The sequence below is a fragment of the Rhinatrema bivittatum genome, chromosome 12 (genome assembly GCF_901001135.1).
Source record: "Rhinatrema bivittatum chromosome 12, aRhiBiv1.1, whole genome shotgun sequence".
Classification (NCBI taxonomy): Eukaryota; Metazoa; Chordata; class Amphibia; order Gymnophiona; family Rhinatrematidae; genus Rhinatrema; species Rhinatrema bivittatum.
In genome coordinates, this window is record NC_042626.1 from 70,715,457 (window position 1) to 70,743,082 (window position 27,626).

The following is a 27,626-nucleotide window of genomic DNA, read 5'->3' on the forward strand; positions in this document are numbered from 1 at the left end:
AGCCCCAAGCTATTAGCGTTTAGTTTTCACTCGATCTCTTTTTCATGATCCTCAGTTTTTGGTCTTCACTCTACCTTCCAGTGACTGTGTGTCCACCTCACTAGTAGCACCTTGGACAGCCTAGAGACCTACAAGTGAAACGTTAAACAGATTTATCCTAATCCGAGCCCCTAGAGCTGGACCCTACAAAGAATGTTAGAGGGGCACCGACGTTTGGAGAAAGGATGCCCGTATTATTGACTCTGTTCTGAGTCAGGAAGCGTGCCAGGAAATCTTGCTGGGACATTGAAGGTCATTATCTCTGCTTCTGTTGTCTATTCGCTGTGGTGCTGAAATAAGGCTGCGCTGCTGCTTGGGCTGGGCTGGGCTGTGGTGGGGCTTTGGGTGTGTTTGTGTTGTTGGCCATGCTGTACCTATTCAGTGATGGTGTGCTGTGTGTGTGTGTGTGTGTGTGTGTGTGTGTGTGAACGGGAGTGTCTCCATGTGTGTGAATTTCTGTGTCCTGTACTCTCCCTGCTCTGCAAAGTCAGTAAAGTTTTTTTTTTCTGATAAATACTGTACCAATGTCAACACAAGGATTCCAGCCAGAAAAGGTCGCTGAAGATGCTGACACAGCAAGGCACCCCTCCCCCTCTCCCACCCGATGCACGACTTCTGGCACCTTTGCCTCCTTTGGAGCGTCAAAGGCTTAAAAGCAAATATTTAAAACCAAGTTTTCTGGAAGATGCTTTCACAACTGCGATCGATGGCTACATTTCGCTTGAGCCATAGCAGCGGAAAAGCAATGAAGTTATTCAGTGATATATCATCAGGGTCGTGTGTAGGAGGGAGTAACCTGTTTCACAACTGCCACCCTTCTGAGAGTTTCCAAATTACACTGAGTATCTTATTTCTATCACTGATCACGTCTAAAAAAACATTATCCTTTTAACAGCACGTCAGAAGTCGAGAATGTGTAGGGAGCTGTCGAGAAATAAGGCCAGGTGAATAACCTAACTCCACCCTGTGCACTCACATTAGGATTAGTGTCAGGTAATAAGGAGCGGAGTTTCTGGTTTGTATATAGTCAAACAGGTGTCACTGCAAGCCAGGGTGCAGGAAGAGCGTATTGAAGGGGTCTGAGGTCCCTCGGCACATGTAAAGCAGGTGCCATGCCCACCTGGTACCTTCACTCTGCCAGCAGCTGCTTGTGGCCAGGCCCGTTTGGCAGAGTGGAAGATGCTAATGGCAGAGCTCTAGTGCTGCCTTCTTTCACGGGCTCCCAGTCACTTTTCTCAGATCTTTAGTAACAAGTGAACTGGAGACAAACCAAAAGTCATTTGGGGATGTGATGATGATATAGTTGCAAGCTCGGGAAAAAAGACATTGCTGATCCGGTGATCTTGAATCACCTATGCCAGGGTTGGGAAGGTGTTAAGGATGTGAAATTGCTTAAAACGACATGGAAAACACCAACTACATTTGTTGTTTCATTTTGTGTTATTTCCTGTCCAATACAGCACAAAAAAAAAGGCAGCAACCTTTCAGTTTGTTTTGTTAGTGCGTGCCAAACGGTTTAACACATGCAAAAAAAAAAAAAAATAAAGAAACAAAAAGAAAGGGGAAAAGCGAAATGAAAGATGAAGCGAAAGCTTTTCCTTGTTCTCAATGCTGTAGAACTGGCTCCAGATGTCACCTTCCTCTGGATCACGCTACAGAAGCAGCTGTTAGGCATGCAGAAGAAGGCTGGACTCATGAAATGTGCCGGGTAATGACAGCTGCCCGTCAGGCAAAGCCAATAACTCTGTCCGGCCTCCAGAGGGCAAACTCATTTGGGTAAAGGGTCACAAGGAAAGTATCGGTCCCATCAGCAACGGTGCAGATAACCCAACAGGGCTCCTTCTGGCTCCACCATAGTGGAAGAGCACAGGTAGCAGAAAAGTGCTGTGGACCGGGAGCTGCCCTTCAGCACCCCACGCCCGGAGGAAGTGCAGCCTCAGCCTGCAATCGGAGCCTGCTCAGGTACAGATGAAAGCACCGCCACCTCCACCCAGCGCCCATTGTGCTACAATAAATACCCCGAAGGCACTGCATTGTCAAGGACGTGGCCATGCAAAAATCATTTGGTACAGGTAGAACAAGAGGAGGAAGCAAGATACAAGTGCGAGAGGAGGACTGAAGCGTAAGCGAACCCCCCTCCCCCAGCAGACCCACCCACACCTGGGCAAATAAAGGGGGAGCCGCCTGGCTGGGCGCCCCAGTCTCCCTCTCTGCAGACACCTGAGCATCATGGCTTTCGCGGGCAGCTTCCAGTCCAGGACCTCCATGCCCCGCGTCCAAGGGGGCTCCTACGGCGGGGGCTTCAGGGGCAACTTCAGCAGCAGCTCGCTGCCCGGGGCCGGCTACGGCGGGGGCCTGGGGGCCGGCTTCGCCGGCGGCAGCAGCGGCGGCAGCTATGGCTTCGGCGGCGGGGACGGCCTGCTCTCGGGGGGCGAGAAGGAGACCATGCAGAACCTGAACGACCGCCTGGCCGCCTACCTGGACAAGGTGCGCGCCCTGGAGGAGGCGAACGCCGCGCTGGAGCTGAACATCCACCAGTGGCACGAGAAGCGCATGGCCTCCGGCGGGGGCGGCTCGGTCCGCGACTACAGCAAGTACTACGCGATCATCGAGGACCTGCAGCGCAAGGTGAGCCCCGGCCCCTGGGCCTCTGCTCCCCCCCCCCCCCCCCAGCTGCGCGTTCTCTGCTCCTGGAGGGGGGGGGGGGGGGGGGAAGGCGCCCAAGTCAGAGCAGCCAGCGTGGAAATTCTTCTGTATTTTCAAAGGAAGGACAGCGCTCCCCGCACTGGAAGAAAGCTGTCAAAACCTGCTCCGAGGGCTTTCCTTTTCCAATATAACTCTTTTGACGAATTCCATCATCCAAACGTTTCATGCTAAGCAGACAGACACAAAAAAAAAATCATTTGAGAAGCCGGAGGGAATTCTGCTGAGCAAACCACATTTTTCTAGGGCTCTTTACAAGGGAGGGGGTTCTGGTGCTCTAGGTCTGAAGTTAGAATGACTGATTGCTTTATAATGTAATTGAATTTGTTTGCAAATGCCGACGCTATTGTGCCAGGAGCCTTCTGCGGGGCAGCTTCTTCTACATGGCACGGAGCAAGGGTTTTACCCGCAGAAGGGGCCTTTACCAAAATGTCTTGCCTGATCTGCGCGTAAACCGATGCGCGCGTATCATGAGTAAATGGGGGGCTTGGACTTACAAGCATAGCTTTGCATGGAAGTCTCCTGGGGCAGTGCCTGTGCACATAAGAGTTACTTGGGGGGGGGACAGGCTTGTTGGGATAATTTTCAAAGTGGATATAGGGAGGTTAAGTCCGCTCTGAAAACTGGTGTAACTTGCACACGTTTGCCGACTTTTCTTAACTCCCTGTACAAAGGTCATTAAGGGCAAAAAGAGAGTGCACTCCCTAGGATACCAGCAAGTCATTTCAATGTCAGGTTTTGAAATTTTGCATTTAAAGAAGAGGAAGAAGCTGTACAAATGGATCAGTGAAACACCCCCTAAATTTTCTTAAAATGTGGCAGACAACCCCCCCCCCAAAGTTTGATGTTGAATGAGATCTCCTGAGCTCTACCAAAGTGTCACCTTGCTCACCTGCACCTTCTCTCCTCTTTTGGCAGATCCATGATGCCACCATTGAAAACAGCAAGATCGTGCTGCAGATCGACAACGCCAGGCTGGCGGCCGAGGACTTCAAGATGAAGTGAGTTGGGGAACCAGGCAAGAGCTGCACCTGGTGAAGCTCAGTTTAGTTTTTCTCTAGGAGCCAGGGGAAACGGATTCTTCTGTAGACCACACGCAGAAGCTGGGAAACACCCCATTTCGGAATTCACTAAAATTCACAGTATTATGCGTAGATTCTTCTTTCATAGCAAATCAGCCTAGGCTGAAAACCTCTCTGAAGAGTTGACAAGTTACCTTTCGATACTTTGAAAGGCACTGCAGCCTGCACTCAGCTCTGAGAAGCCATGCGTGCAGCTGCAGCTTCAGAAGCCACTTGCTCTGTGCAGTAAACAGGTGCAATGTAAGGTGACCAGTGGGGAAAGTGAGAAGCTGGAGAAGCAGGATCACAATTTTATTTTGCTAAGATGTTTTTTTTCTTTTAAATCACCATGGACACTTTCATATATGTAATTGGAATCTCTCTTACAAGAAAAGGTTTTTAGGGAACAGCATTCACAGTATTAGAATTGAAAATATTTGATTACAGACCTAGTATTTACAATTGCTATTTGACCAACATAAATGTCACACTGGGAGGTCATGAATCTGATTTAAGCTCTGTCTGTGTGTGCACATCAGCTGTGGAAGGGAACCTACTGTGTCAGACCAGTCTGAGTAACTGATTTGTCTTTGCCAGTGTGCAGGTCCCTTGTATGTGGGTTATATACTCTGAGGTAAATCAGACCTAACTTTAGCCCCATAAGAAATGAAATTGACATAACCCAGCACCTGCACCTGCCATAGATGGTACGGAATTCTGATGCACAGGGTCGTTTGACACACCCCGGACAATTCATTTGAAATCGAAAAGGCGAAATATTAAGTGTAAAACAGAAATAGAAAACATAGTTAAAAGTGTAACTAAATGGTTTTTTTGTAAAGAATGATTATCCAGTTTATTCACAGCTCTCTACATTGTTGTCTTTATTTTAGGTTTGAAAATGAGCGAGTCCTGCGCCAGAGCGTGGAGGCCGACATCAACGGCCTGCGCAGAGTCCTGGACGATCTGACCCTGGCCAGGTCTGAGCTGGAGATGCAGATAGAGAGCCTGACCGAGGAGCTGGCCTTCCTCAAGAAGAACCACCAGGAGGTGAGGCACACTTCTGCTTCCCTGAAACTCAAACATTGCCCAGGAAACCCTTTGCATGTGATTTGCATGAAGCAGCTTGTTTTATCAGGCAGTCATTATAACAGGGGAGCCTCTGTCTCCTGGACAGGCTGACCCTGTTTCACCCCTTCCAATATCAGCAGAATGACATTACAACAGCAGCTAAGTTAGATACAGAGCTGTATTGCCCCGGGGCCCAGTGTCATTACAAAAAGGTTTATAGAACCTTAAACAATAGTTTCAATAGTGCTGCTCTTTACTGTATTAGGGTCTGTAACATATCATGTCACAAACACTTCAGAGCACCAGGCTTGTAAGTATGTGTGGATGATTGCTGTACGTAATGCAAAAGGACCCACAACTATCCCACGCTGCAAGCATTAAGCACGGCATAGATAGGGGCTGATATTCAAAGGGATCTAGCCACCTAATTACAAATTTAGAGGGATCTAGCTGTTTAATTAGAGTACGAGCAATGTCGGAATACGTCAGCTTTTCCTGTGCACAGGAATGGCGGGGTTAAATCTAGTCAGCTTTGTTATATAGCCAGTTAGATGTAATCCCATTGTCACAGGATGTTGCAGGAGTGACTAGCATGACTGGATTTAGAAAATGGGATTAGACAAATTCATGGATCAATTACAAGTTATTTAAGGTAACTGTATCACCCTGGGTTCCATGTATCCCTAATCTACATAAATTGGAAGGATAGCCGTGACATCTGGGAGCTCTATGCATTTCCTCCAGTTCTAGCACTGGTTGCTTGCCGCTGTCCGAGACAGGATGCTGGGCTAGATGTCAGAGTTTGACGATTTTTGTTCCTTATCTGACATGGAATGGAGAGGAATTCTAGTCAGTGTTGTAGATAGGTTTCCTTCGGTTAACTTTGTTTTTGGAATGGAAAGAAGGCAATTTACTCATATTGCACCATTTAGAGAACTAAAGTCCTGCCACAAACTAAGGACTACATTTACTAAGCCACCTTAAGGCTATAATGTGTGGTAAACAGCTATTTATTCATAATATCCTGTGATTGTTAGGTCCCAAACATGCCCCTATTGCAATTAGCTGCTTTGCATGTGATTTGCATGGATGAATTTTGCAAATTAACTAATTCTATGCAAATAAAATAATGTGGCTAGTTTAGAAAAAAGTCAGCCCTGTTATTTTATTGTGTTTGAAGCAGGTGTAGAGATTTTACTGTGGGAACATCGGGACACTAGTGCAGATCTCGATGGTCCCAGGGGAAAAATTAAAAGGCATCAAGACCCTAATTATAGCTCCCTCAAACTGGTAAAAATGCACCCGGGGGGGGGGGGGCTGTTATCAAGACCCCCACCCACCCCACCACCTGTCGAGAGCAGTGTTGACCCTCAAAATTAAAAAAATGTACAAAGTCACACAGTGATGCCCTGCCCCCTTCACAAACCCGTCCCCTTTGTCAGAAACTCTCCTCTCCAGCCCAACAAATTACCCCCTTCACCCCAACCTGGTCTCCTCTTTCCCAAAATACACACAATCCTGGTGCCTAGTGGGCTCCTTTCTCCTCACCCCCTCCTTATGTATGAAAAGGGCCTGGTAGTCTAGGGGAACACCCCCTCCCCACTCTCCGGACCCTTCCTCTCCATATAAGAAGGGTATTTGGTGGTATAGCTTGGCCTGGAGTGCCCACTAGTTCTGGGATGGTTGACACCATTTTCCAAAATGACAAAGGCTGGGCAAATGCCCTTTTGGAAGATGGCATTGATTGGCTCAGAGCACCCCCCCCCCCCTAGCTCTAGGCCAGTCAATGTTATCTTCCAAAATGTTGTCAACAGGTTGGGGCTCCATCTAGTTGTTGCCATTTTGGTAGAAGGCATTGATCATCCTAGAGCTGGGGGATGCTCTGGGCCAATCCTATACAACCAATGACACTTCTTATAGGTAGGGGAAGGCCTGGGGGGTGGGGAGTTGTGTCTGGGGGGGGGTCCCCCTAGACCACAAAGTCCTTTTTTACATAAGGAGGGGGGAGAGAAGGGGGCCCACCAGGCTACAGGGATTATTTGTATTTTGGGAAGGGGGTGTCTGAGGGGGTGGCAGATGCCAGGGAGGGGGGTTAATTTGTTGGGCCAGGTGGAAGGGATTCTAACAAAGGGAGGGATTTGTGAAGGGGATGGGGTGTTGCCATGTATCTGCACTTTTTAAAATTATTATTTTGAAGGTCCGTGCTATTTTGGGGGTGGGGGGGGGTGTGAATTGACTCTCCCATGGGAGGTTTGTGACATTTTTTGGGGGGGAGAGATGTTTTGGTCTGCATGGCCCTTTAAGACGTTGGCAGCCTCATGCAAATTGAGCTGCCATTGCACATTTTTGTGGCCTCTGCCAAATATTTTCTCTGGCAGATTTTTCCCGTGAGATAAAAAATTGCCAGGAACCCACTGCAATATTTTATTGAGGCGGGGCTAAATATCGTGGGGATATCCCCACCCCCCGTTGCAATATTTCACTGCTCTTGCAATAAAATATGAAGGCTTCATAAATCTCCCCCTAAGTTGGAATACCCAGAGGTTAAATCAGGGTTGCCGTGGTGGGACCGGACAAGTTACAGTGCGCTGGATTCTCAGCACCAGGCGATCCTGCAGGTTTCAGTAAGAGGAAAGCACATTCTGACGGCTGGAATTGTATTTCACCAGGAAATGGGCTCTATGCAAACTGGCGCTGGCCAGGTGAATGTAGAGATGGACGCAGCTCCAGGGACCGACTTGACCAAGATTCTGAATGACATGAGAGAGGACTATGAGAGCCTCGCGGAGAAGAATCGCAGAGATACCGAGAAGTGGTTCAATGAAAAGGTAACAAAGGGGGGGGACCATTACCACAATCCTGTCCTGCAGCCGAGGCAGCTGTCGTCTTACATTGTGCAATATTACTCTCTCATTTCAGAGCAAGGAGCTGCAGAAGGAGATCGCCACTGATGTACAGCAGGTGCAGACCAGCAAGACTGAGATCACGGACCTGAGGCGCACGCTCCAAAGCCTGGAGATAGAACTTCAGTCCCAGCTGGCCATGGTAGGAGATCTCTTGCAAGTCACAAGCAGTCACCCCCATTAGTAATACATTAAGAATGCTTCTTAGGACCACACTAGGCTCATGAGGATGTTGTGCTGTGTTTGACAGCTGAGCTATAGGGTACAATGCACTCATGCTTACAGTTCTTTTTCCAAGAATTTCACACCAAAACAGTAGAACAGCAGAACTTATGGTGACCCCTGAAAAATCTCCAGTTTTCTATGTGTTTAGTGCTCAATAGCTGGTGATGTTAATCAAAAATAAATATCTGGTCAAGTGACATGTCATCAGGACATATTTTAGGATTCCAGTAGCATAGAGATTTGATCCATTGTGGCTTCTGCTCATTTTTTTTAGGTGCAATGTCTAAGGGCTCCTTACTTGCTCGGATGTGACTAATTAGGATAAAATTTGGAATGGCTGAAACTGCTACAGAATGCGAGTCGCACAATATTCCTCAAATACCATTTGATATTGTGGGGCCCTACTGGGATCCCTACAAAGATGTGGCCTTGTAGAAAGGCTGTGCATTTAGAGAAGGAGAGAGGAACGTACCATCTATGCCAAGGCACCCCCATGTGAGGCTGCTGCAATGGTTGGTTCCTGTGTCTATATAAGACAAAGACTCCTAGAGAATTCTGGATTTTTTAATTGAAAATCATAGGGAGAGGAGTGGGTTTTTTTCTATTTCCTTTTTCCTGGAGAAATCCTAAGCCCAATTCAATGGGCATTGGATCTGTGGAGATTTCAGAGGCTCGTGCCTCAATAAATTGGTTAATGTACAAGATGCCACCCACCTCTTGCCACTTCTGATTGATTTTATCTTTTGAGTCAAAGAAGATTCTTTATTTTGGCTTTTCAGTCGCAAGGAAGTTTTTCCCCCCTTGGGGATTTGTTCTTTTCCCGTCTGGTTCTCTCAGGCTGGAGGAGTTAGTGCCCACAGGCCCAAACTCTTGGAGAAGGTGAGGATACTCATCCATTATCCAGAGGAGAAAATGTGGTACCCACAGCCTAGAGCCATCCAGTATACACCAGAGTCAAGGAGGCACCTACCCAGCCGGTCCAACTGGGGCCCCAGCATCGCTCAGCTACCATTTACAGGGAAGGGGGGGTCCAATCCACAGAGTCCTCAGAGTCCCTAAAATCCCAGTCGGAATCGCTGGTGGGGGCCCTAATTTTCAAAAAGTAATAAGGGGAACCCCAGTAAGAGAGAGGAGGGGCCGCACTGCTTGGGGATTTGGCAAAGGAAAAGTGTATTTTATGTCACAAGTGCTTCAGTACAGAATTTGTGTTGGGACACCAATCGAGGGTCCCTCTGCTGCTTTTACATGCACTTGAGGACTGCCACTCAACTACCTCCCCCCCACCCCACCCCCGACGAAAAATCCACTGAACAAGGCTTGAAGAGAGGGGACTGTGACTGTTTCTGACTGACCCTGTGAATTTTGAAGGATTCCCTGAGTTCTTGGTTACAGTATTCTTAAAACTAAAATGCAATTACTGGTGTGTCCTTGTTTTCCTCCCTCTATCCCCCCAAAAGATATAAACTCCATGAGTCCTGAAGAATGCTGGTTAGCAAAATGATTTTGTTGCTTGCTCTCACCAGCATGCCTGATTCATCTAAGCCATACGCCCTTCTCTAACTTCTTGCAGAAAAAGTCCCTGGAGGATACGTTTGCAGAAACAGAAGGCCGTTACTGCGTTCAGATTGCGCAGATGCAGGACAGGATTGGCAGCATACAAGAGCAGTTGGCAGAGATAAGAGGGGACATGGAGTCCCAGTGCAGAGAGTACGAAGAGCTCCTGAACATCAAGACCCGACTGGAGATGGAGATCGAGACCTATCGCCGCCTGCTGGAAGGAGAATTGGGGTAAAGAGAGTCTTTGACAAATCTATGAAACTGCAGGTGCATTCCTCTTCAGATCTATGCAACGGGCATTTTGAAAAGCTTAGTTAGGATCTAAGCAGGTAAAAGAAGGCGTTACGTGTGTAGATTATCTGAATGTGCAAAACTGGATTTTCAGTATTTTGAAACCACACATGCATGCTCAGAACACTCAGAAATTTAGCAGCTTTGAAAAAAAAGGCATTTTGGGGGTGTAATGTACACATATTTAATTGTCAGAAACTATGCCCATAACTGGCATATGTTTAGCCGCATAACCACCTGATATTCTAGCACAAGTTTTGCAGGTACCTTGTCTTTGAAAATCAGTTGTTTTCTGCAGGCTGAAAATTAGACATTTACATTTTGACTATTGATAATTTTACCAAATAGAAACTTGTGTTTAAAAGCATTTTGCAGAAGGCATTCAAGGTTCAGCTATGGGAAGATTATGCAGAATGACCTTTACTGAGTATTAAGACAGGTGTGGAAGATCCCTGATAGAAAGAGAACCAGTGACATGCTGGAACTCGACTCTCTAGGCTTTACAGATCTGTGCTCTACTATCAGAATCACAGGGTGCCTTCTATTTGGACATTCATATAGTGCAGCAGGCCTACGTATATCTGACCAAAGAATGTAAATTTCAGTAAGAGACCAAATCAATTATATCTAGCTCAATACAACTCAACCTGTACAAGTGCTACTAAGGCCCCTCCCCTATGCCAATTCTACCCCTATACTTCCCCTTCTATCCCTGCCTCCTCCCCTCCCCACACCTCCTCAGCATATCTTGCCTTCAGAGCCAGTGCAAGGATATTAGGCGCCCTAGGCAAACCTTCTGCCTTGTGCCACGACCCTCCCATCCCGCCCTCCCCCTCCCTCCTTCGCATTGCCCCCCCCGGTCTCGGTGCCAACTCCTACCTCATTCGCGCCTGCCGAGTGTGTGCTTCTCTGGGCCGCGAGCAAGGTGGGCTTCACTCGAGGCCCCACATGGCTGCTCTTTGCCACTCCCTAGTGGTTGGCGCCTGAGGCAGCAGCCTAGTTCACCTAATGGGACGTGCTGGCCCTGCTTGCCTTCTACAAATCAAGCCTCACACAGTTAGTTCGAAAGCTAAATGTATTTATTGTAGATACATTTATTAGGTATGCATGGACGCAGCAAAGTTGAATTACATCAGTATTGTAACATCTAATATTTAACAAAATGACTCTAAATTTGCTCAAACTAAACAAACTTGACTAAACAAACAAACTCAACTAAATAAACAACTTGACCTCTAGCGATGGCTACGCCCCAGCCTGGACCCACCAATATCTGAGCTTAGAAGAGTGCACTTGCTCTGTGCCCCTATATCATTTTCACTCTTACCCTTTCTCTTAGTACCCCTGCCCCTCCCGGCACCTCTTAAGCACGTTTTGCTTTCTACAAATCAAGTCTTGTGCAGTTAGTTCCAAAGCTAAATGTGTTTATTGTAGATACATTTATTGGGTATACAGGGATGCAGCAAAGTTGAATTACACTAATATTGTAACATCAAATATTTAACAAGATGACTCGTTCACTTTGCTCAAACTAAACAAACTCGATAAAATAAACAACTCAGGCCCTGGGGGTGGCCACACCAGTATCTGAGCTTAGAAGAGGGCACTTGCTCTGTGGTAACTTGCTTGCTTTTAGGGTTAGCTGAGGAAGTATGCCCTTTCTTGCCAGCCCTTACTTCACATTGAAGGTCCGAGCCATCCAAGCTTGGGCCCATCACTGTCCTTCAAAGGATCTTTGCTTGCTGTGCATGCCAAATTCCATAGACTGACCATGGTCCGTAGAAAAGCAGTGGTCAAGGGTCTTAATTATGCCTGGAATGAGCCTGTCCTGGTTGTCAAAGCTCGACAGGTCCCTAGTAACCCATAACCATTATTCATTATGCAATGCAAGAAAATTGTGGCAGAAAAAATCTTTCATTGCTTGTCTCTGCCATTCCATCCTACACATTCACTAGCACGTGTCTCAGGCATGGCCACCTCCCGCTATGGGCCTTAACAGTGATACCTCGTCTGCCAAGGGTTCCCCAAAAGTCTGCTGTGGCTGTGGCAAATGTTCAAACATTCTGTGGCGTATGGTAAGTGTAACCCTACCCTGGTGTGCCTCTCCTGTGTGGGTGGGTACACACACTTATTTGTTACTCTTCGGGGCTGGAATCTCTCCCTGGCTAGTGGTGCTGTCTCCCTCCCTTCCCCAGGTGTGGATCCATTGGACTGGGGGAAGAAAGGAGTCCTTTCAGGTCCCGCTGTGACAGGGATGATTTCTTTACACATTCCTGTATGGTTCCCCTGGGGAGGATGCCTGGTCCTTTATGTGGGTGCAGTGAGTGCAAAATAAATACTCTGGAGGCACTTTGGTAGCGTCCAAAACTCAAACTGCAGCACCACAGAATTACCTTCTCAATTTCTTTGCAGTCTCTTTCCGCTATCTGTGCGGGATTCGCTTGTTTCCAGAACCAGGGAAAACTCTCACTCTCTTGGATTAATTAAGTGGAGCTCCCAGATGGGCAGAGTCTTTTAAGCTGGGCAAAACCCCTTCCAAAACCAATAACTTGCAATACCAGTCTATGGCACAGAGAGTCACATCCTCTCTTTCTCTTCCCAGGGTGTGAGGTACCTGATGGGTGTTTCCAGTTGGCAAAATGTTCCTTTATTCATGGTTAGGAGATCTTCTAAAACTTTTACGCACTCTCTTTAGTACTCTCTCCCTGATCCTTGCTGGAAACAAGATATTATCTTGCTCCAAACAGGAAGGAAGGGGCAGCCGAACTTCCTCCTGGATCTTCTAACATAAAGTATTCTTTCTCACAAAAGGAACAGAAGCTAAACAGTGGCGTCGCCTCCTCACAGCAGGTCACCACCACTTCAGGGATGTATCTTCCCTATCCCTGTTACGCCAACACACAGAGTTCCCCAATCCCCATGGGCAAGAAAAGTCCAGGGGTCCAGTGAGGCTCCTAATAAAAATCTCAAAAATCCCTTAAAGTAGACCCAGAGGGGAAACTCTACCAGACAGGTTGTGTACTGGAGAGAGAATATGCTCCCGACCCTGGTCAGGACCCGCAGGCTGGGCTAGCCTGCTTTTACTGACTGGGCTTGGAAAAACAACCAAAGTTAACATCTCTACACCTCTGCCCTCTTTGAAAACCTAAGGGACTGCCTCCCGAGCTCACGGTGGAGAGCTCCTAAATATACTCTCAGGGGGACGTCCATTCCAGACCCCTCAAAGGGAGGAGCTGCTAATGAATGAGACCTCCCTCTACTCTAACCTATTCTCTTATTCTCTGGAATAAGGGCTTATCCTGCTCTTATTAGTGGCGGGACCTGGTTTGCAAATTCTTGCAAACTGAAACAGGACTCGCTTGGGTATGATATTGATATTGCCAATACACCTAGTTCAAAGTGGAAAACCACAAAACCCAAAATGTGATACAATTCCACTTATCTTTTATTTAACACCTTTTGACAATACTGTCTTATAAATAAATGAAAATAGGTATTTGTTGCTATATGCACTCAATCTATTATTTATTTATACATTTTTGTATACTGTCATTCGGTAAAAGAACCATCACAACAGTTTACAACAGAAATTATAAAATCTAATACAATGTCAATTCCTACAACATATAACTTAGCAATAAAATTGAGTAAGCTAAATTAACATCAATATCCCTTCTTCGTGCATAATTAAATACTAAAGTGCGTAACCATAAAATAAAGTAACGTAATTCTTAAAATGTGGATGTAAAATATGGTAAAATATCGTAATTTCTAAACTGTAAATAAAGTGCAAGTATAGTAAGAATCGTAACTCCTAAAACATAGATAAAATAAGAGAATGATAAAATCATATTTTTAACAGTAATTTTTGTATTAGAACTGAGAAGCAGAAATGAGAGAAAATATTATTGTGTTTCATCGAACGCCTGTCTAAAAAGCCAAGTTTTAAGTTCTTTTTTGAACGTTTTTAAGTTTTGTTGTAGCCTTGTCTCAGTTGGTAGTGCGTTCCATAGATTGGCACTTGCTAATGATATTGTTCTTTCTCTAACCCGTGTTAGACGGGCAGTTTTTAATGATGGAATAGGAAGAAGTCATTCGTTTGTCGATCTAAGGTTTCGCTGCGGAGTGTGTAATTTTATTACTGTATCACACCATTCAGTCTTTTCTCCATACAGACTTTCGTATCAGGGGCTAAGCCATCACATGCTCACAGAGCAATAACAGTGTTGCTATGCCCTCTATCATATAACCATTGGTCCCTTTATACTTATTTTTTATCAACAATTTTTTAATGCATGTAAAATATTATCAAACCTACTAATGCAACTTATCTTTGGTGATTACAGCATTTCAATTTTTTCATTGTTGACCCAGATTCACTTCTCAGACATTCTTAAATCGACTATGATACGGCAGGTATCTCCGCTCGGCTACACACAATTTTCTAGATGTTCCTTCTCTTAAATTTGCTCGCTTAAATGGGAAACGAGAATGTGCACTATCCACTGCAGGCCCAGAACTGTGGAACTATCTACCCCTCACACTCAGGAACATCAGAGAACAAAAACTGTTCAAGCGGGCACTAAAAATGTTTTTATTTAAACCAAGCATTTGAGGTGGCAGATTAGCCTTGGCCATTTCCATCGTTCATGTGAGGCTCCCTGCTGCTGCTATCTCTTTCCATCCAGAGATCAGTCGTTGTCAGTCTGCTGTGTCCCGTTTTTACCGTTCTTATTTTAAGATTGTGTATGTGGCTTTGCAACCCGACCCGAACATTCTGGAGGGTGCGGGATATAAATAATTATTTTTTAAAACTCTTTATAAACGTTTCGGCAAACAAAGCAAGACATATAGGACCAAAGAAATATCAATCAAAGAATATAAGTTCAGACAAAACGCTGATGAGAAATGTTCCAAATCAAATGTTATTTAAACATTTGACCCTTCAGAGCATATCGAAGTTGTTCCAAGACAGCCACCTCTTTCACCAGGGATCTCCAGTAAGAGATACTGGGGACGGACTTCCAAAAAGTTGCAATTGTGAATCTGGCAGCCAGCCCAGCAATAATTGGGCATTCATTTTAAGATCTTTCAAAGGTAGAGCAGCCCCAGACCATCTCCCCAAATAAGGCCAAGGAAGGTGTAAGACGTATCAAAAACCCTAATAAATCTGCAATGCTCTGTCACTTGCGACCAAAACAATCGCAGGCGAGGACAGCAGCACCACATGTGTTTGTATGAACCTCTCTCCCCACACCCACGCCATCAGAGAGAGCTTGCCCCAGGAATACATTTAGCAGGAAATATTGGCGTGCGATATGTCCTATGAAGCAATTTAAACATTGACTCGGTATGACGCACCGCCTGCCAGATTGTCCTCCAGGCTTTAGCATCAACGGTAGTCCCAGGCTGCTATTAAAGCAGGGGAAGTGCTGAGACCATAGTTACTCACTATAAGGCCCCGATAAAGTAAAGCAGTCCCGTTTTTCTTGGTACCAGAGTCACTCAGGAATAGTTCTACACCATTCGATTTACATAATGGGTCAGATAAATGAAAACGGCGTTCCAAAGCCATTTGCAGTTGAGAAAAGGAGGCCTGCGACTCCCGGCCAAGGTCATATTCAGTTTCCAGTTCGGAGAGCTCCATAAATGCATCAACATCCCATAGACCTGATAGGAGGACCAAGCCCTTATCTCGCCATTTACGCAAAACAGGGGAGAAGGTGCAAGCATCTAGCATCGGGTTCTCGAGTATAGGTGCAATGGGGGACAGTCTGTCCATATCCCTGCCCAAACATTTCTGGACCTGGCTCCATACAGAGAGCGTGCGCTGCAGTAGGGCTAGACCTACTTATTTTACGCCGCAGGGGGAAGGGTAGCGTAGCAAGGTTAACTAATTTGGCTTGTTCCTGTTCCATTCCCAGCCATGCCACATCTCCCCATGCAGCCACTCATGCATCCCCGCCAATCGAGCTGCCCAATAATAAAAATGAATATTGGGTAGAGCCATGCCCCCCCTGAGATTTAGGGAGCCAGAGAGTGCTGAATCGTAACCATGCTTTATGCGATAACAGCATGTGCACAAACTTTCTCTCTCACACATTAGCAAACTCACATGTTCACTCACTCAAATACATGCTTATTCTTACATACTCATTCATTTCTCTCCCTTGTCCATATACATATGCACACTCACTTCTCTCCTTGTTCCTCACACATACATGCACCCAGATACACATGCACTCACTCCTCTCCCTTTTATACACACACTCACTCACTTCTCTCCTTCCACACACATACATGTATTCACTCTTATTTTCCACACACACACACACATGCACACAAACTCAATTCTCTTCCTCTTCCACACATATACATGCAGACTCACTCCTCTCCCTTTTATACACACACTCACTCACTTCTCTCCTTCCACACACATACATGCATTCACTCTTGTTTTCCACACACACACACACATGCACACACACACACATGCACACAAACTCAGTTCTCTTTCTCTTCCATACATATACATGCACTCACTCCTCTCCCTTTTATACACACACTCACTCACTTCTCTCCTTCCACACACATACACACTCACTCACTCACTTCTCTCCTTCCACACACACACATGTATTCACTCTTGTTTTCCACACACACACACATGCACACAAACTCAGTTCTCTTCCTCTTCCATACATATACATGCACTCACTCCTCTCCCTTTTATACACACACTCACTCACTTCTCTCCTTCCACACACATACACACTCACTCACTTCTCTCCTTCCACACACACACATGCATTCACTCTTGTTTTCCACACACACACACATGCACACAAACTCAGTTCTCTTCCTCTTCCATACATATACATGCACTCACTCCTCTCCCTTTTATACACACACTCACTCACTTCTCTCCTTCCACACACATACACACTCACTCACTCACTTCTCTCCTTCCACACACACACATGCATTCACTCTTGTTTTCCACACACACACACATGCACACAAACTCAGTTCTCTTCCTCTTCCATACATATACATGCAGACTCACTCCTCTCCCTTTTATACACACACTCACGCACTTCTCTCCTTCCACACACATACATGCATTCACTCTTGTTTTCCACACACACACACATGCACACACACACACATGCACACAAACTCAGTTCTCTTCCTCTTCCATACATATACATGCACTCACTCCTCTCCCTTTTATACACACACTCACTCACTTCTCTCCTTCCACACACATACACACTCACTCACTCACTTCTCTCCTTCCACACACACACATGCATTCACTCTTGTTTTCCACACACACACACATGCACACAAACTCAGTTCTCTTCCTCTTCCATACATATACATGCAGACTCACTCCTCTACCTTTTCCACATACACCCATAAATGAATAGACGCATACATTCTCATTTACTTCTTTCCCTCTTCCACACACATATACACTTCTCACCTCGATTCTTATTAGCCACAGGAGCCTCCTCTTTCCCCAGGCCCGCAGGACATGAGCTCCATTCCCTCTCCTCTTCCTCCTGCAGTGTCGGGCTGCTCTGCCCTTGCTTTATTTTCAGCATGCGGCCCAACGTTGTTGCTCTTCCTCCTGCATCTGCAGTTTCTTGCTTCCCCGCAGGGCAGGGCAACGCTCCTGCTCATCTCGCTTTTCATGTTGTTTTCCTGAGGCACAGGTGCTGAAACTCCTCCTTCCTTGAGCCTGCACTGCTCCAGACCCTTTTTCTCCTGGCCTTCTGCAGCAAGGCACTCGGAGTTATCGGGTGTTGGCCCAGAGACCTGGCAATTCGTTCAAAATTCCTGAGTCTCCAGGCCAAATCCGGAGAGTTCCCAAGTGTGCCCACAGGATGACCAAAACAAATTAGCAGTGATGCAGTTCCCCATTAATCATTCCGTCTCACCCTTCCTGTACTCCATCCAATGCCCTCTCTTAACCTCCTCCCCTCTCTCAATCCCTGTATCTCACTCCCCAGCCCACCCCTTCACTCTCACCTCCTCCAGTCCTTTTCACATCTCCCAGTTGATTCTCTGTCATCCGCTCCCTCTCACCCCATCTCCCATTACCTCTTCCCTCTCATCCTCTCTCTCAAACCTTCCAGCTTCATCTCCTCCCTACAACCCTTTCTTCACATCTCCATTCTTTTTACATCCCTCAGTTGATCTTCTATCATTCCTTCTCTCTCACTCTCCAGAAGTAATCCCTCCCCACCTTATCCTACACAAAAAAGCCCTCTTGCCCCTCATCCCTTTCTTCAAATAGCCCCTCTTCCTTATCTCACTGGCCACTCCTTTGGGCTCTGGGCAAAAGGTGGATGATAACAGTGGGAAGAGAGAGAAGGCTGATGACAGGGGCAACATTTTTCTCTTGGTTAGGTTCAGTGGTTGGTGAGGGGAGAGCAGCAGTGAAAATCTCCACTGGCCATACCCACAGCCCTCCCCTTCTTTCTTTTTTTTTTAAATTTTATATTTATTGAATCTTTTATAACATAATACAAAGAATTACTTTGCATAGCAATACAACAAAAGATTTACATGGCTGGTCTCAAGCTCCTGCCACATGCAGATCACATCAGGCCCTGCAGCAGCCCTGATACCTCCATGCACAGGGGTTCCTGCAACTACCGAAACTCATGCAAGGGCTGTGCCACTGCACAGTCTATGAGTGTGTGCTTATTTACAGGCCCCATGCTGTCGTCCAGTACTAATGCTGCTGCTGCTGGCATCTAAAGAGTGCTGTCACTTGAGGCACTTGTGACCCCAACTGAAGGATGGATGACCCCATTTGGGGTCCCAACTGACAGTTTGGGAACATTTTTGATTTGTCATAGTTAACCTTATACCCAGAGAGTTGTCCAAACTTGTGAAGAGTGGAAAGTAAGGCTGGTCCTGCTATCCTAGGCTTGGTGATATAGAGCAGCACGTCATGGGTGTATAGAGAAATCTTATGTGTACGACTCCCAGATGCAAACCATGAATCGACTGATTCTGTTGGATTGCCCTAGCAAGTGGCACAATGGCTAAGTTATAAAGGAGCGGGGATAAGGGGAAGCTTTGTCTAGTGCCCCTGCCAATCGAGAAAAAAGGAGAAAGGTGACCATTGACTAATAATCGAGCTCTGGGAGATTTGTACATGGTATGAATCCAGGACACGAAACGAGGTGGGATACCCACCTGGGTCAGGATTTCAAAAAGGAAAGGCCATGACAGCCTATCAAAGGCTTTTTTCGCATCTAGGTAGAGCACTACCCCAGGAATACCCTTCTGTTTAGCCATATTTATTTATTTTATTTGTTTATTCGTTTGTTTTTATATACCGACGTTCAAAAAATATATCACATCGGTTTAGAGAACAACATAAGATAAGTAGTTACATAATAAAATAATTAAAATCTATCAAATCACAAAATACGAATCTATTGAATCATAAAATACAAATCTATCATATCATAAAATACAAATCTATCATGTTCTATAGTGCAGGTCAATTAATATATAAGTCAAATAGTATAAAATACAATAAAAGTGCATACAATTCTTAAAATCTAAGCATAGCTAAAATTTTGTCCTTAAAAAATAAGCCATAAAAATTTACTGTTCGGTGAAGGCAAATTGGAAGAGCCAAGTTTTAATACCCTTTTTAAATGTTTTGGTGTTGGGTTCCATTCTAAGTTCTTGAGATGGCTCTTTGTCTAACAGAATTAAGGTGGGCTGACTGTGGTGAAGGGATGGGCAAGGTTCCATTGCTGGCGGATCTAGAGACTCTTTGGGGTGTGTGAAAATGAAGTGCTGCGGTGTGGTGTGCCATTCCATCTTATCGTTATATAGGGGCAGATTTAAAAACCTGTGCGCGGGCGCAGATTTGTTCACACAACCCGGCGCAAACAAATCTACGCCCGATTTTATAACATGCGCGCGCTGCCACGCGCATGTTATAAAATCCAGGGTCAGCGCGCACAAGGGGGTGCACAATTGTGCAACTTGCGCGCACCGAGCCGTGCAGGCTGCCTCAGTTCCCTCCGAGGCCGCTCCGAAATCAGAGGCCGAAATCGGAGTGGCCTCAGAGGGAACATTTCTACCACTCCCCTCCACCTTCCCCTCCCTTCTCCTATCTAACCCACCCCCCAGGCCTAACTAGATCCCCCCCCTACCTTTGTTTCAGAAGTTACGCCTGCCCAAGGCAGATGTAACTTGCGCGCACCGGCGCAAATCCCCCGGCATAGGCCGCTGTGCCGGAGGACTTGGGACCACCCCCGTACTGCCGCCATGCCCTGGACCCGCTCCTGGACTGCCACCACACCCCCGGACCGCCTCGGACTGCACCCGGACCCGCCCCCTTCCTGCCCCTTTTTCGAAACTCCGGGACATACGCGCGTCCCGGGGCTTGCGCACACTGCCGAGCCTATGCAAGATAGGCTCGGCGCGCGCAGGGGCAGCTTTTCGGGGGTTATGCGCGTAACCCTTTGAAAATCTGCCCCATAATGTTTTATGAATTTGTGATAGTGTTTTATACTGAGACCTGGGAGCCAGTGTAAATTTTTTAGGACAGGGGTTATATGTTCTGATAGTTTAGTGTTTGTAAGGATTCTGGCAGCTGAGTTTTGTAGCAGTTGAAGGGGTCTGGTGGTGGATGCTGGGAGACCTAAAAGAAGTGCATTACATTAATCTATTTTAGAAAATAATAGTGCTTGTAAAACTGTTCTAAAATCCTGTTTATGCAATAGTGGTTTGAGTTTTTTTAAAACATGGAGTTTAAAATATCCGTCCTTGATGAAGTTGTTTATCCATTTTTTACAATTAAGTTCGCTGTCCAATATTACGCCCAGGTCTCTGACTTCGTGAAAAATAGTGTAACTATTTGTGGGTGTTGATACATGTAGAGTGAGTGGATCATTTACTTTGGGCCGGAGTATTAGAAACTGTTTTAGATGGGTTTAGTGACAGGCTAAGTTGGGCTAGTAGTTGCTTGATAGCGGAGAGGTAGATTTCCCAAAGTTTCAATGCTTTTTCAAGAGAATCAGTGACTGGGATTAAAATATGCACGTCCTCGACATATATAAAATGGGTTAAACCGAATCCTGCTAAAAATTTACATAGAGGACACATATATAAATTAAAAAGTGTGGATGATAAAGATGATCCTTGCGGAACCCCATGGGTAATGTTTTGTTTTTCTGAAAATTGAACTTTATATGACCTATTGCTCAGGAATGATTTGAACCACTGATAGATGGTACCAGTTAATCCTATTTCATGTAACCTGTCTAGTAAAATCTTGTGATTTACCGTATCAAAGGCGGCTAAAATGTCTAATATTATGAGTAAATACGATTGTCCATTGTCTAGGCCCCTCAAGACTGTGTTAGTGAGGGACACTAGAAGAGTCTGTGCTAAAAATTTTCGGAACCCGAATTGGGAAGGATTTAGGATGTTGTTGGTTTCAAGGTGATCCATCAGTTGTTGATTAACTATTTTTTCGATGAGTTTGGATAGAAAAGATAGGTTAGATATGGGTCTAAAGTTGGATAGGTCAGTTATGGGTAAGTTTGGTTTCTTTATTATTGGTTTAATGATGGCACTTTTTAATTGATCAGGGAGGATACCTTGGGAAAGGGAAGGTTGTTCATATCTGCTACGGGTTTGGAGATGATGTTAGGAACAAGTTTAAGTAATTTGGTAGGTATTGAGTCTATGAGGTGGGTGGCTGGATTTAGGTTTCTTAAGAGGCATTCTACTTCTGTGGATGAGGTATTTGCAAAAGTGGACCACGCTGTTTCAACATTTGTTGGGAGAGTTATTTTATTGCCTATTTATCAGGTTCAAGGATTTATCTCTAAAGAATTTGGCAAGTTCATTGCACCTGGATTTTGTGCTGTGAACTGGGTCTGTGTTGGGTATTGGCTTAACTAAATCTGAGACATATGAGAAAAGAACTCTGGGATTGAATTGAAAGTCATGAATCTTCTTTGACTAGTGATCATGTTTAGATTTGTTTATATTTATTCTGTAATTGTGAAGGGCTATTCTATAGTTACTAAGCGAAATTGTTGAAGGTATTTTACGCCATTTGTTTTCCAAGTTTCGTAGGCGACGTTTCATTGATTTTAATTCTGATGTGTACCAAAGGGAGCTGTTTTTACTGCATAGTTTGATTAGCTACCTCATTAGTGATTGCCATCCAGGAGTTAAGAGCAGTGTTGATATCAGATTTTTTTTGAGGGCCTCTGGAAGCTGTTCAATTAACATGTCTGGGGAACATGTCTTTCTATATTCTATATGGGTTTTTTTAGTTGATGGATAATGTATAATGATAGATATTGATATCAAAAAGTGATCGGACCATGGGATATGCAAAATGTTTGGTGGCTCTTATGTTGCATTTGGGAGTTAATGAATATGAGGTCCAATGTGTGGCCTGCTTTATTTGTTGATAGGTTAATGATTTGCTGAAAGCCTATAGCTGTCATAGTGGATAAGAGAGTCACAACTGGATGATAAAGGTACTGAGTCAACATGTAAATTAAAATCGCCAAGAATAATGGAAGGAATATTGAGATCAATATTATTCATAAGGAATTCAATTAATGGGGAGGGGTTATGCTCAATTAGGGCGGGTGGGACATATACTAAGCATATTTGTAACTGTTTAGATTTTAGAAGTCCAATTTCAAAATTTGGCGGTGCAACAGTGGCTTGCAAGGACATCTTGAAAGTTTTCTTGATCAACAGTAACAGTCCACCACCTCCTTTGTTCAATCTGGGAATGGAATGGATGTCATAGATGTTTCTGGGAAATTGATTTACTGTAACGGTATCTGATTTTTTGAGCCATGTCTCTGTTACTCCGCAGAAGTCCGGTTTATTGTCCAATAAGAGGTCATTAAATACTGGCAATTTTTTTCCTAGAGATTGTGCAATCAGCAGCAATAGAGATAGCATTAACATTCCTACAAATAATGAGTTAGTTGATGTGGGAATTTGCGTAAGACATCTTGAGAGTGGTTTTCTATAGGATTTTTTACATCTCTGTCTGTTTGAGGTGCTGATTGGCAGAATCCTGAACTTTTCCATAATGAATACTTACAGACTGTTGTTCTTGTGAGGCGCACCAAGGGGCAGGTCCCTTGGTTGTGCTCCTTTGACACGCAATGCCCACGGCCCACGTATGCGCTTTTGACACTCCCGGCGCGCAGGTGACATCAGTCAGGGGGGGGGGGGGGGGGAGGAAGGGTGCAGCGAGATCATATGGGGCTTGAGGGGAGCGTGTCTAGGAGGTGAAACAAGTACAGCTGGTAATCCTAGCCTCTGATGAGGCAGCCAGCAGATGGAGACGGCAAAGGATATGAAGAATATTAAATAAACACCTCATATTAGAGGTGGATACGTGCCCTTTAACAAATACATTTGGTCATTGTGAATTAGGCTGGGGAGTACTCTCTTCAGACGCAGCAGTAAATGTTTTGCCAATATTTTGATATCTGAGTTTAAGAGAGAAATAGGGCAATAGGAGACATATAAGGTCACATCTTTCCCAGGTTTAGGTATTAAAACAATAATGGTGTCAGCCAAATCATGAAGGGAGCCTTCTATAACTGCATTATTATGAATTGGATACAAAAACTGCACAGTTTCAGAAAGAAAGTTTTTGTAAAATTCAATAGGATATCCATCTGGACCAGGACTCTTTCCTTTGGGTAGTTCAGAAATAGCTAATTGAATTTCCTGCACTGTTATGTGTTGCATTAACCCTTCAATTTGAGGCTCAAAAAGCACCGGCATATTTAAACCACTAAGGAAGCCCTGCTTATCTGCCCTAGATGCAGTAATCGAGTCAGTATAAATTTTAGTTAAAAAATTGAATGAAAGCCTGTTAAATATCCTGAGGGGTAGCCATAACTGAGCCATCTGATTTTACAATCCTAGAAATATAGGATTTTCCCATTTTCCATTTTAGAGCTCTAGCCAAGAGGGCTCCCGCCTTATCACCATGTTCATAAAACTTAACTTTAATGAATTCTATGGCTTTTTCTATTTTCCCTATCTCAAGTGAGCGAAGGGTCTGTCAAGCTTTTTCAAGTTCACGTAAGATAGGTGGAGAGCAGTTTTGCTAATGAAGGGATTCTAATTGATGAATCTGAGCCAGCAAATCATTAATTTGTTTATGTTTATCTTTGTGTAAAAAACCAGCATAGCTAATAATTTTCCCTCTCAAAAGGGCTTTAAATCCTCCCACTGCAGGGTAGGATCATACTCACTATCTGGATTATGCTCCTTGTATTCAGCAGCAGCCTTCACAACCAAGTCCAGAAAATGCTTGTCTCCTAGGAAGGCAGTATTGAGCCATCAGGAGAGTGTAGGAGTATTATCTTTAAAGGAAAACCGCAGTTGAACTGGGTGGTGATCGGAGAGAGTACAGGGTACTGTCAACATAAGATAAAAAATGTTTAGTACAAAGAAAATATTCTAATCGCCTGTACGTACCATGTCTAGGGGAGAAGAAAGTGTAGTCTCTGACCCCAGCATGAACATCACACCATACATCTATTAAGTGTAAAGTATTATTGAAAACCTTAAGGGGGAACAGATGTGAGACATTCAAATTATACTTAGGGAATAGCCACTGCTATTAATTGCATCAGTAGCATGGGTTCTTCTTAGTGTTTGGGTAATTGCCAGGTTCTTGTGGCCTGGTTTTTGGCCTCTGTTGGAAACAGGATGCTGGGCTTGATGGACCCTTGGTCTGTCCCAGCATGGCAATTTCTTATGTTCTTATGTTCTTAGGACTTGTCTAATCAAGGGTCTGGACACACTCCTTCTATACATAACGAGCCAATTCCAAAGCTGACCAGGCTATCAACAAGTCTGAGAAAAAATTCTGACTGGCTCGTATTAGGGCCGTAGATGTCAGCTAACGTGAAATTAAACGAGCCCAGAATACAGTCTGAAAAAACATACCTGCCGTCAGGGTCGCTAAAAGATCGATTAACAGTCAGGGCTTCGCGAAAAATAAGAATAATAGATCCCACCCAGCTGCACCGGAGTTTAGCATGTTCAGCATCTGCAAGGTGGGTCTCTTGTACAAAAAAAAGGATTAGTGCCTGGTGTCGCCTGGCCAGCTATAGTATTCATTTTTATTTAACAGATGAAGAACTCCCCCTCACATTTAACGAGAGACACTGGAGAGAAGCAGCCATCTAAAGTGCAAAAAAAAAAAATCTATATAAATGGCACCTTACCAAATAAAAGCTACATAGTACAAGATCCTGAAAAAAGAAATACTCCAGCTCTGTAAAGAATAACCAGCATGTAAAAGGAAAGAGGAGAAGAAAAATGAACTGTGGGTCAAACATTTCAAAGCTGTAAACTCCATCCAGTCCTTTGAAGTATTCTGTTTCCTGGATGATTAACAAAACCCCAAACGTGTGAAACCTCCAGCCCGAACCAGAAAACCCCTAAACCCCCACCCTGTTCCCTAGCTCTTACAAAAAACAAACCCCCTGAACCCCCCATGTGGGAAAATATTCGAGACTCGGGGGGGGGGGGGGGGCCATAAACCCCAAAAGTTTCCAGCTGAACCCCGCAATAAAGCAGGGAAGCTGGTCGGGACTTCCGAGATATTCCCCAACTTCACTGGGGCAACTCAGTTTCTCCTTCCTTACAGGGACCCCCCCCCCCCCAGAATAACAGTACAGGTGCATAATACTAATAAGGAAAAACAGTAAACGACCTTTTATTAGCCCTAAGTGCAGGAATAGAACGTTTCCCTTTCCCTGTTATCAGAGGCAGAGCTGAAGTTAGGAAATGGATATGTGCTCAAGTGGACAAAAAAAATGAAAATGTAAGTGGGAGCACGGCAGCTGACAGCATAACCGGAAGTCCGGGATAGAAATAATTTTGAATAATTAAATAAATACAGTGTATCTCTTGGTAAACTGTATTCTTGGCAGGCTGTGATTAGATTTTTTGGATATAATATAGGACCCCTCTTTAGATTAGAATGTCTCTGGTCTGACATCTCAGGATGGGACCTATGTTTTAAAAGATTTTGTACAATGTGTTTTAGCTACACGTATTCTTTATTTTGCAGGTATTTTTAGACAGCCTGGTTTGTTCTGTTTTCCAAATGGGATGTGCATTGGTGTTTTAGAGCCAGATGCAATACTTTCAGTGTTGCCTTTACATAGGTAGGGTTGTTACTGTTTAAGCGCTGGCAGTTAGTGCTGTTTTGGTATGGGAGGCTTGTTCTATTTTCATAATAGGATGTATATTGGAGTTTTAGTGTCCGGTGTAATATTTGCAGTGTTGCCTTTTCATAGGTAGATTTTTTTTTACTGTTTTGAGTGCTGGCAATTAGCACTCTTTGGCATGGGAGATTTACTATATTATAATTGCAATTTAGTTTTTATAAGAGGTTTGATTATTAATTTGTTTTCAGCATCAAATTAAAGACGGCACCGTTTTTAAATGTCTACAATACTGTAAACCAAAGGCTGTGTGTAAGTGGCTGTGTGCTGTGCTATGCAGTGTCTGAGCCCTTCAGTCAGCTATTAGGAGAACCTTAAGAAGAGATCAGTGAAGGGTGTGGATGATTGATTGCCCTCATAATATTTCCAAAACATTGGGAAAAATGAGCAATATACCCATAACACACATGCACAAACATAATTAATGAAATGCATGCATCTCTGCAGATTATGCTCCATCATTCTCATCGTGTTTCATATTAAATCACCAGGGTTTCACTCATCATTGATGGCCCTGTTGGTTCTGTGCAGTATCTAGGAAAGCTCTTACCTAATGCCGATATGATTATATGTGGCAGTGGTATACTTGAAGAGGGTCTGGCTATGCTTTCCAGCGCTGCTTCTTTATCATTTTTCTGCCTAACAGTTTCTGCATGTGGTCACGTAGAGGAGGAGATGTGAAGGCGCGCTGAAGGGCAGGCGGGTACGCTGTAAGACCTAGTGAAAAACCATCATGGATAAATCCTGTTACATCGTGGAGCGAGTACTTTTTTTTTTTTTAACAAAGGGCCCAGAGCAGTAAGCTTGACTGGGGAGGGGGCTCAGCGAATCAATGAGTTTGTCTGTCAAAACTGTGCGTGTCCTTTTGGTTCCTGCATTAAGAGCCTGGGTGGATTCCTCCACAGCCTGAACATGCACGCCAGAATTTGCACTGCCTACAAACTCACCTCCTGTGCTTTGCACAAAACTTCCATTTAAACCTGATTGTGCTGAGCTTGACATCCTACCTGTATTAAATGGCCTCTGCAAGGGCATTTCATCTAGCCATGGATTGATACCTTAGGCTGTAATTAAGCCAAGTCCAGCCCCTGTACTGCCTGTGGGCACACATAATAGTATCAAGATACCGCCATTTCTATCACCTTTTCCCCCTTTTCACACACTTTGCTAGGCTTGCTTCTCTTCTTGGCAGTTCTTTTCTTATGAAATGTCTTAAGCACCTTTCTCATCACAGTAGCTAATGTCATTTCATTCTCACTGGAATCAGTAGACGAGAAGTCTGAATCTTATCCCTCTCTGGTGGATGAAGACCTGACAGACTCTGATGTGGATCCAGGAGACCTTTGAAACTTATCCACAGGGGAGTTCCTTTCCTTTTGTCTGGCTCTGGATGTCCTCTTGCTCTGCCACTCGACACATCAGGCTCCGACTCATTCAGTCACTGCCAGAGCCAGCCTGTACCGTGCTGTTTCGCCTGTTCTCTGAGCTGG

The 27,626-nt window shown here is 44.8% G+C and overlaps 1 protein-coding gene across 1 annotated transcript in view; it reads left to right on the plus strand.

Moving 5' to 3' along the window:
* The first annotated feature begins 1,794 nt into the window (after window positions 1-1,794).
* Window positions 1,795-27,626, plus strand: part of LOC115074014 (keratin, type I cytoskeletal 47 kDa-like) — a 30,985-nt gene continuing 5,153 nt past the window's right edge. Inside the window, exons 1-6 of the mRNA XM_029573082.1 lie at window positions 1,795-2,667; window positions 3,661-3,743; window positions 4,697-4,853; window positions 7,544-7,702; window positions 7,794-7,919; window positions 9,573-9,790. Of these exons, the coding sequence (XP_029428942.1) occupies window positions 2,269-2,667; window positions 3,661-3,743; window positions 4,697-4,853; window positions 7,544-7,702; window positions 7,794-7,919; window positions 9,573-9,790 (1,142 nt within the window). The 5' untranslated portion in view covers window positions 1,795-2,268. The remainder of the gene's footprint in view (window positions 2,668-3,660; window positions 3,744-4,696; window positions 4,854-7,543; window positions 7,703-7,793; window positions 7,920-9,572; window positions 9,791-27,626) is intronic.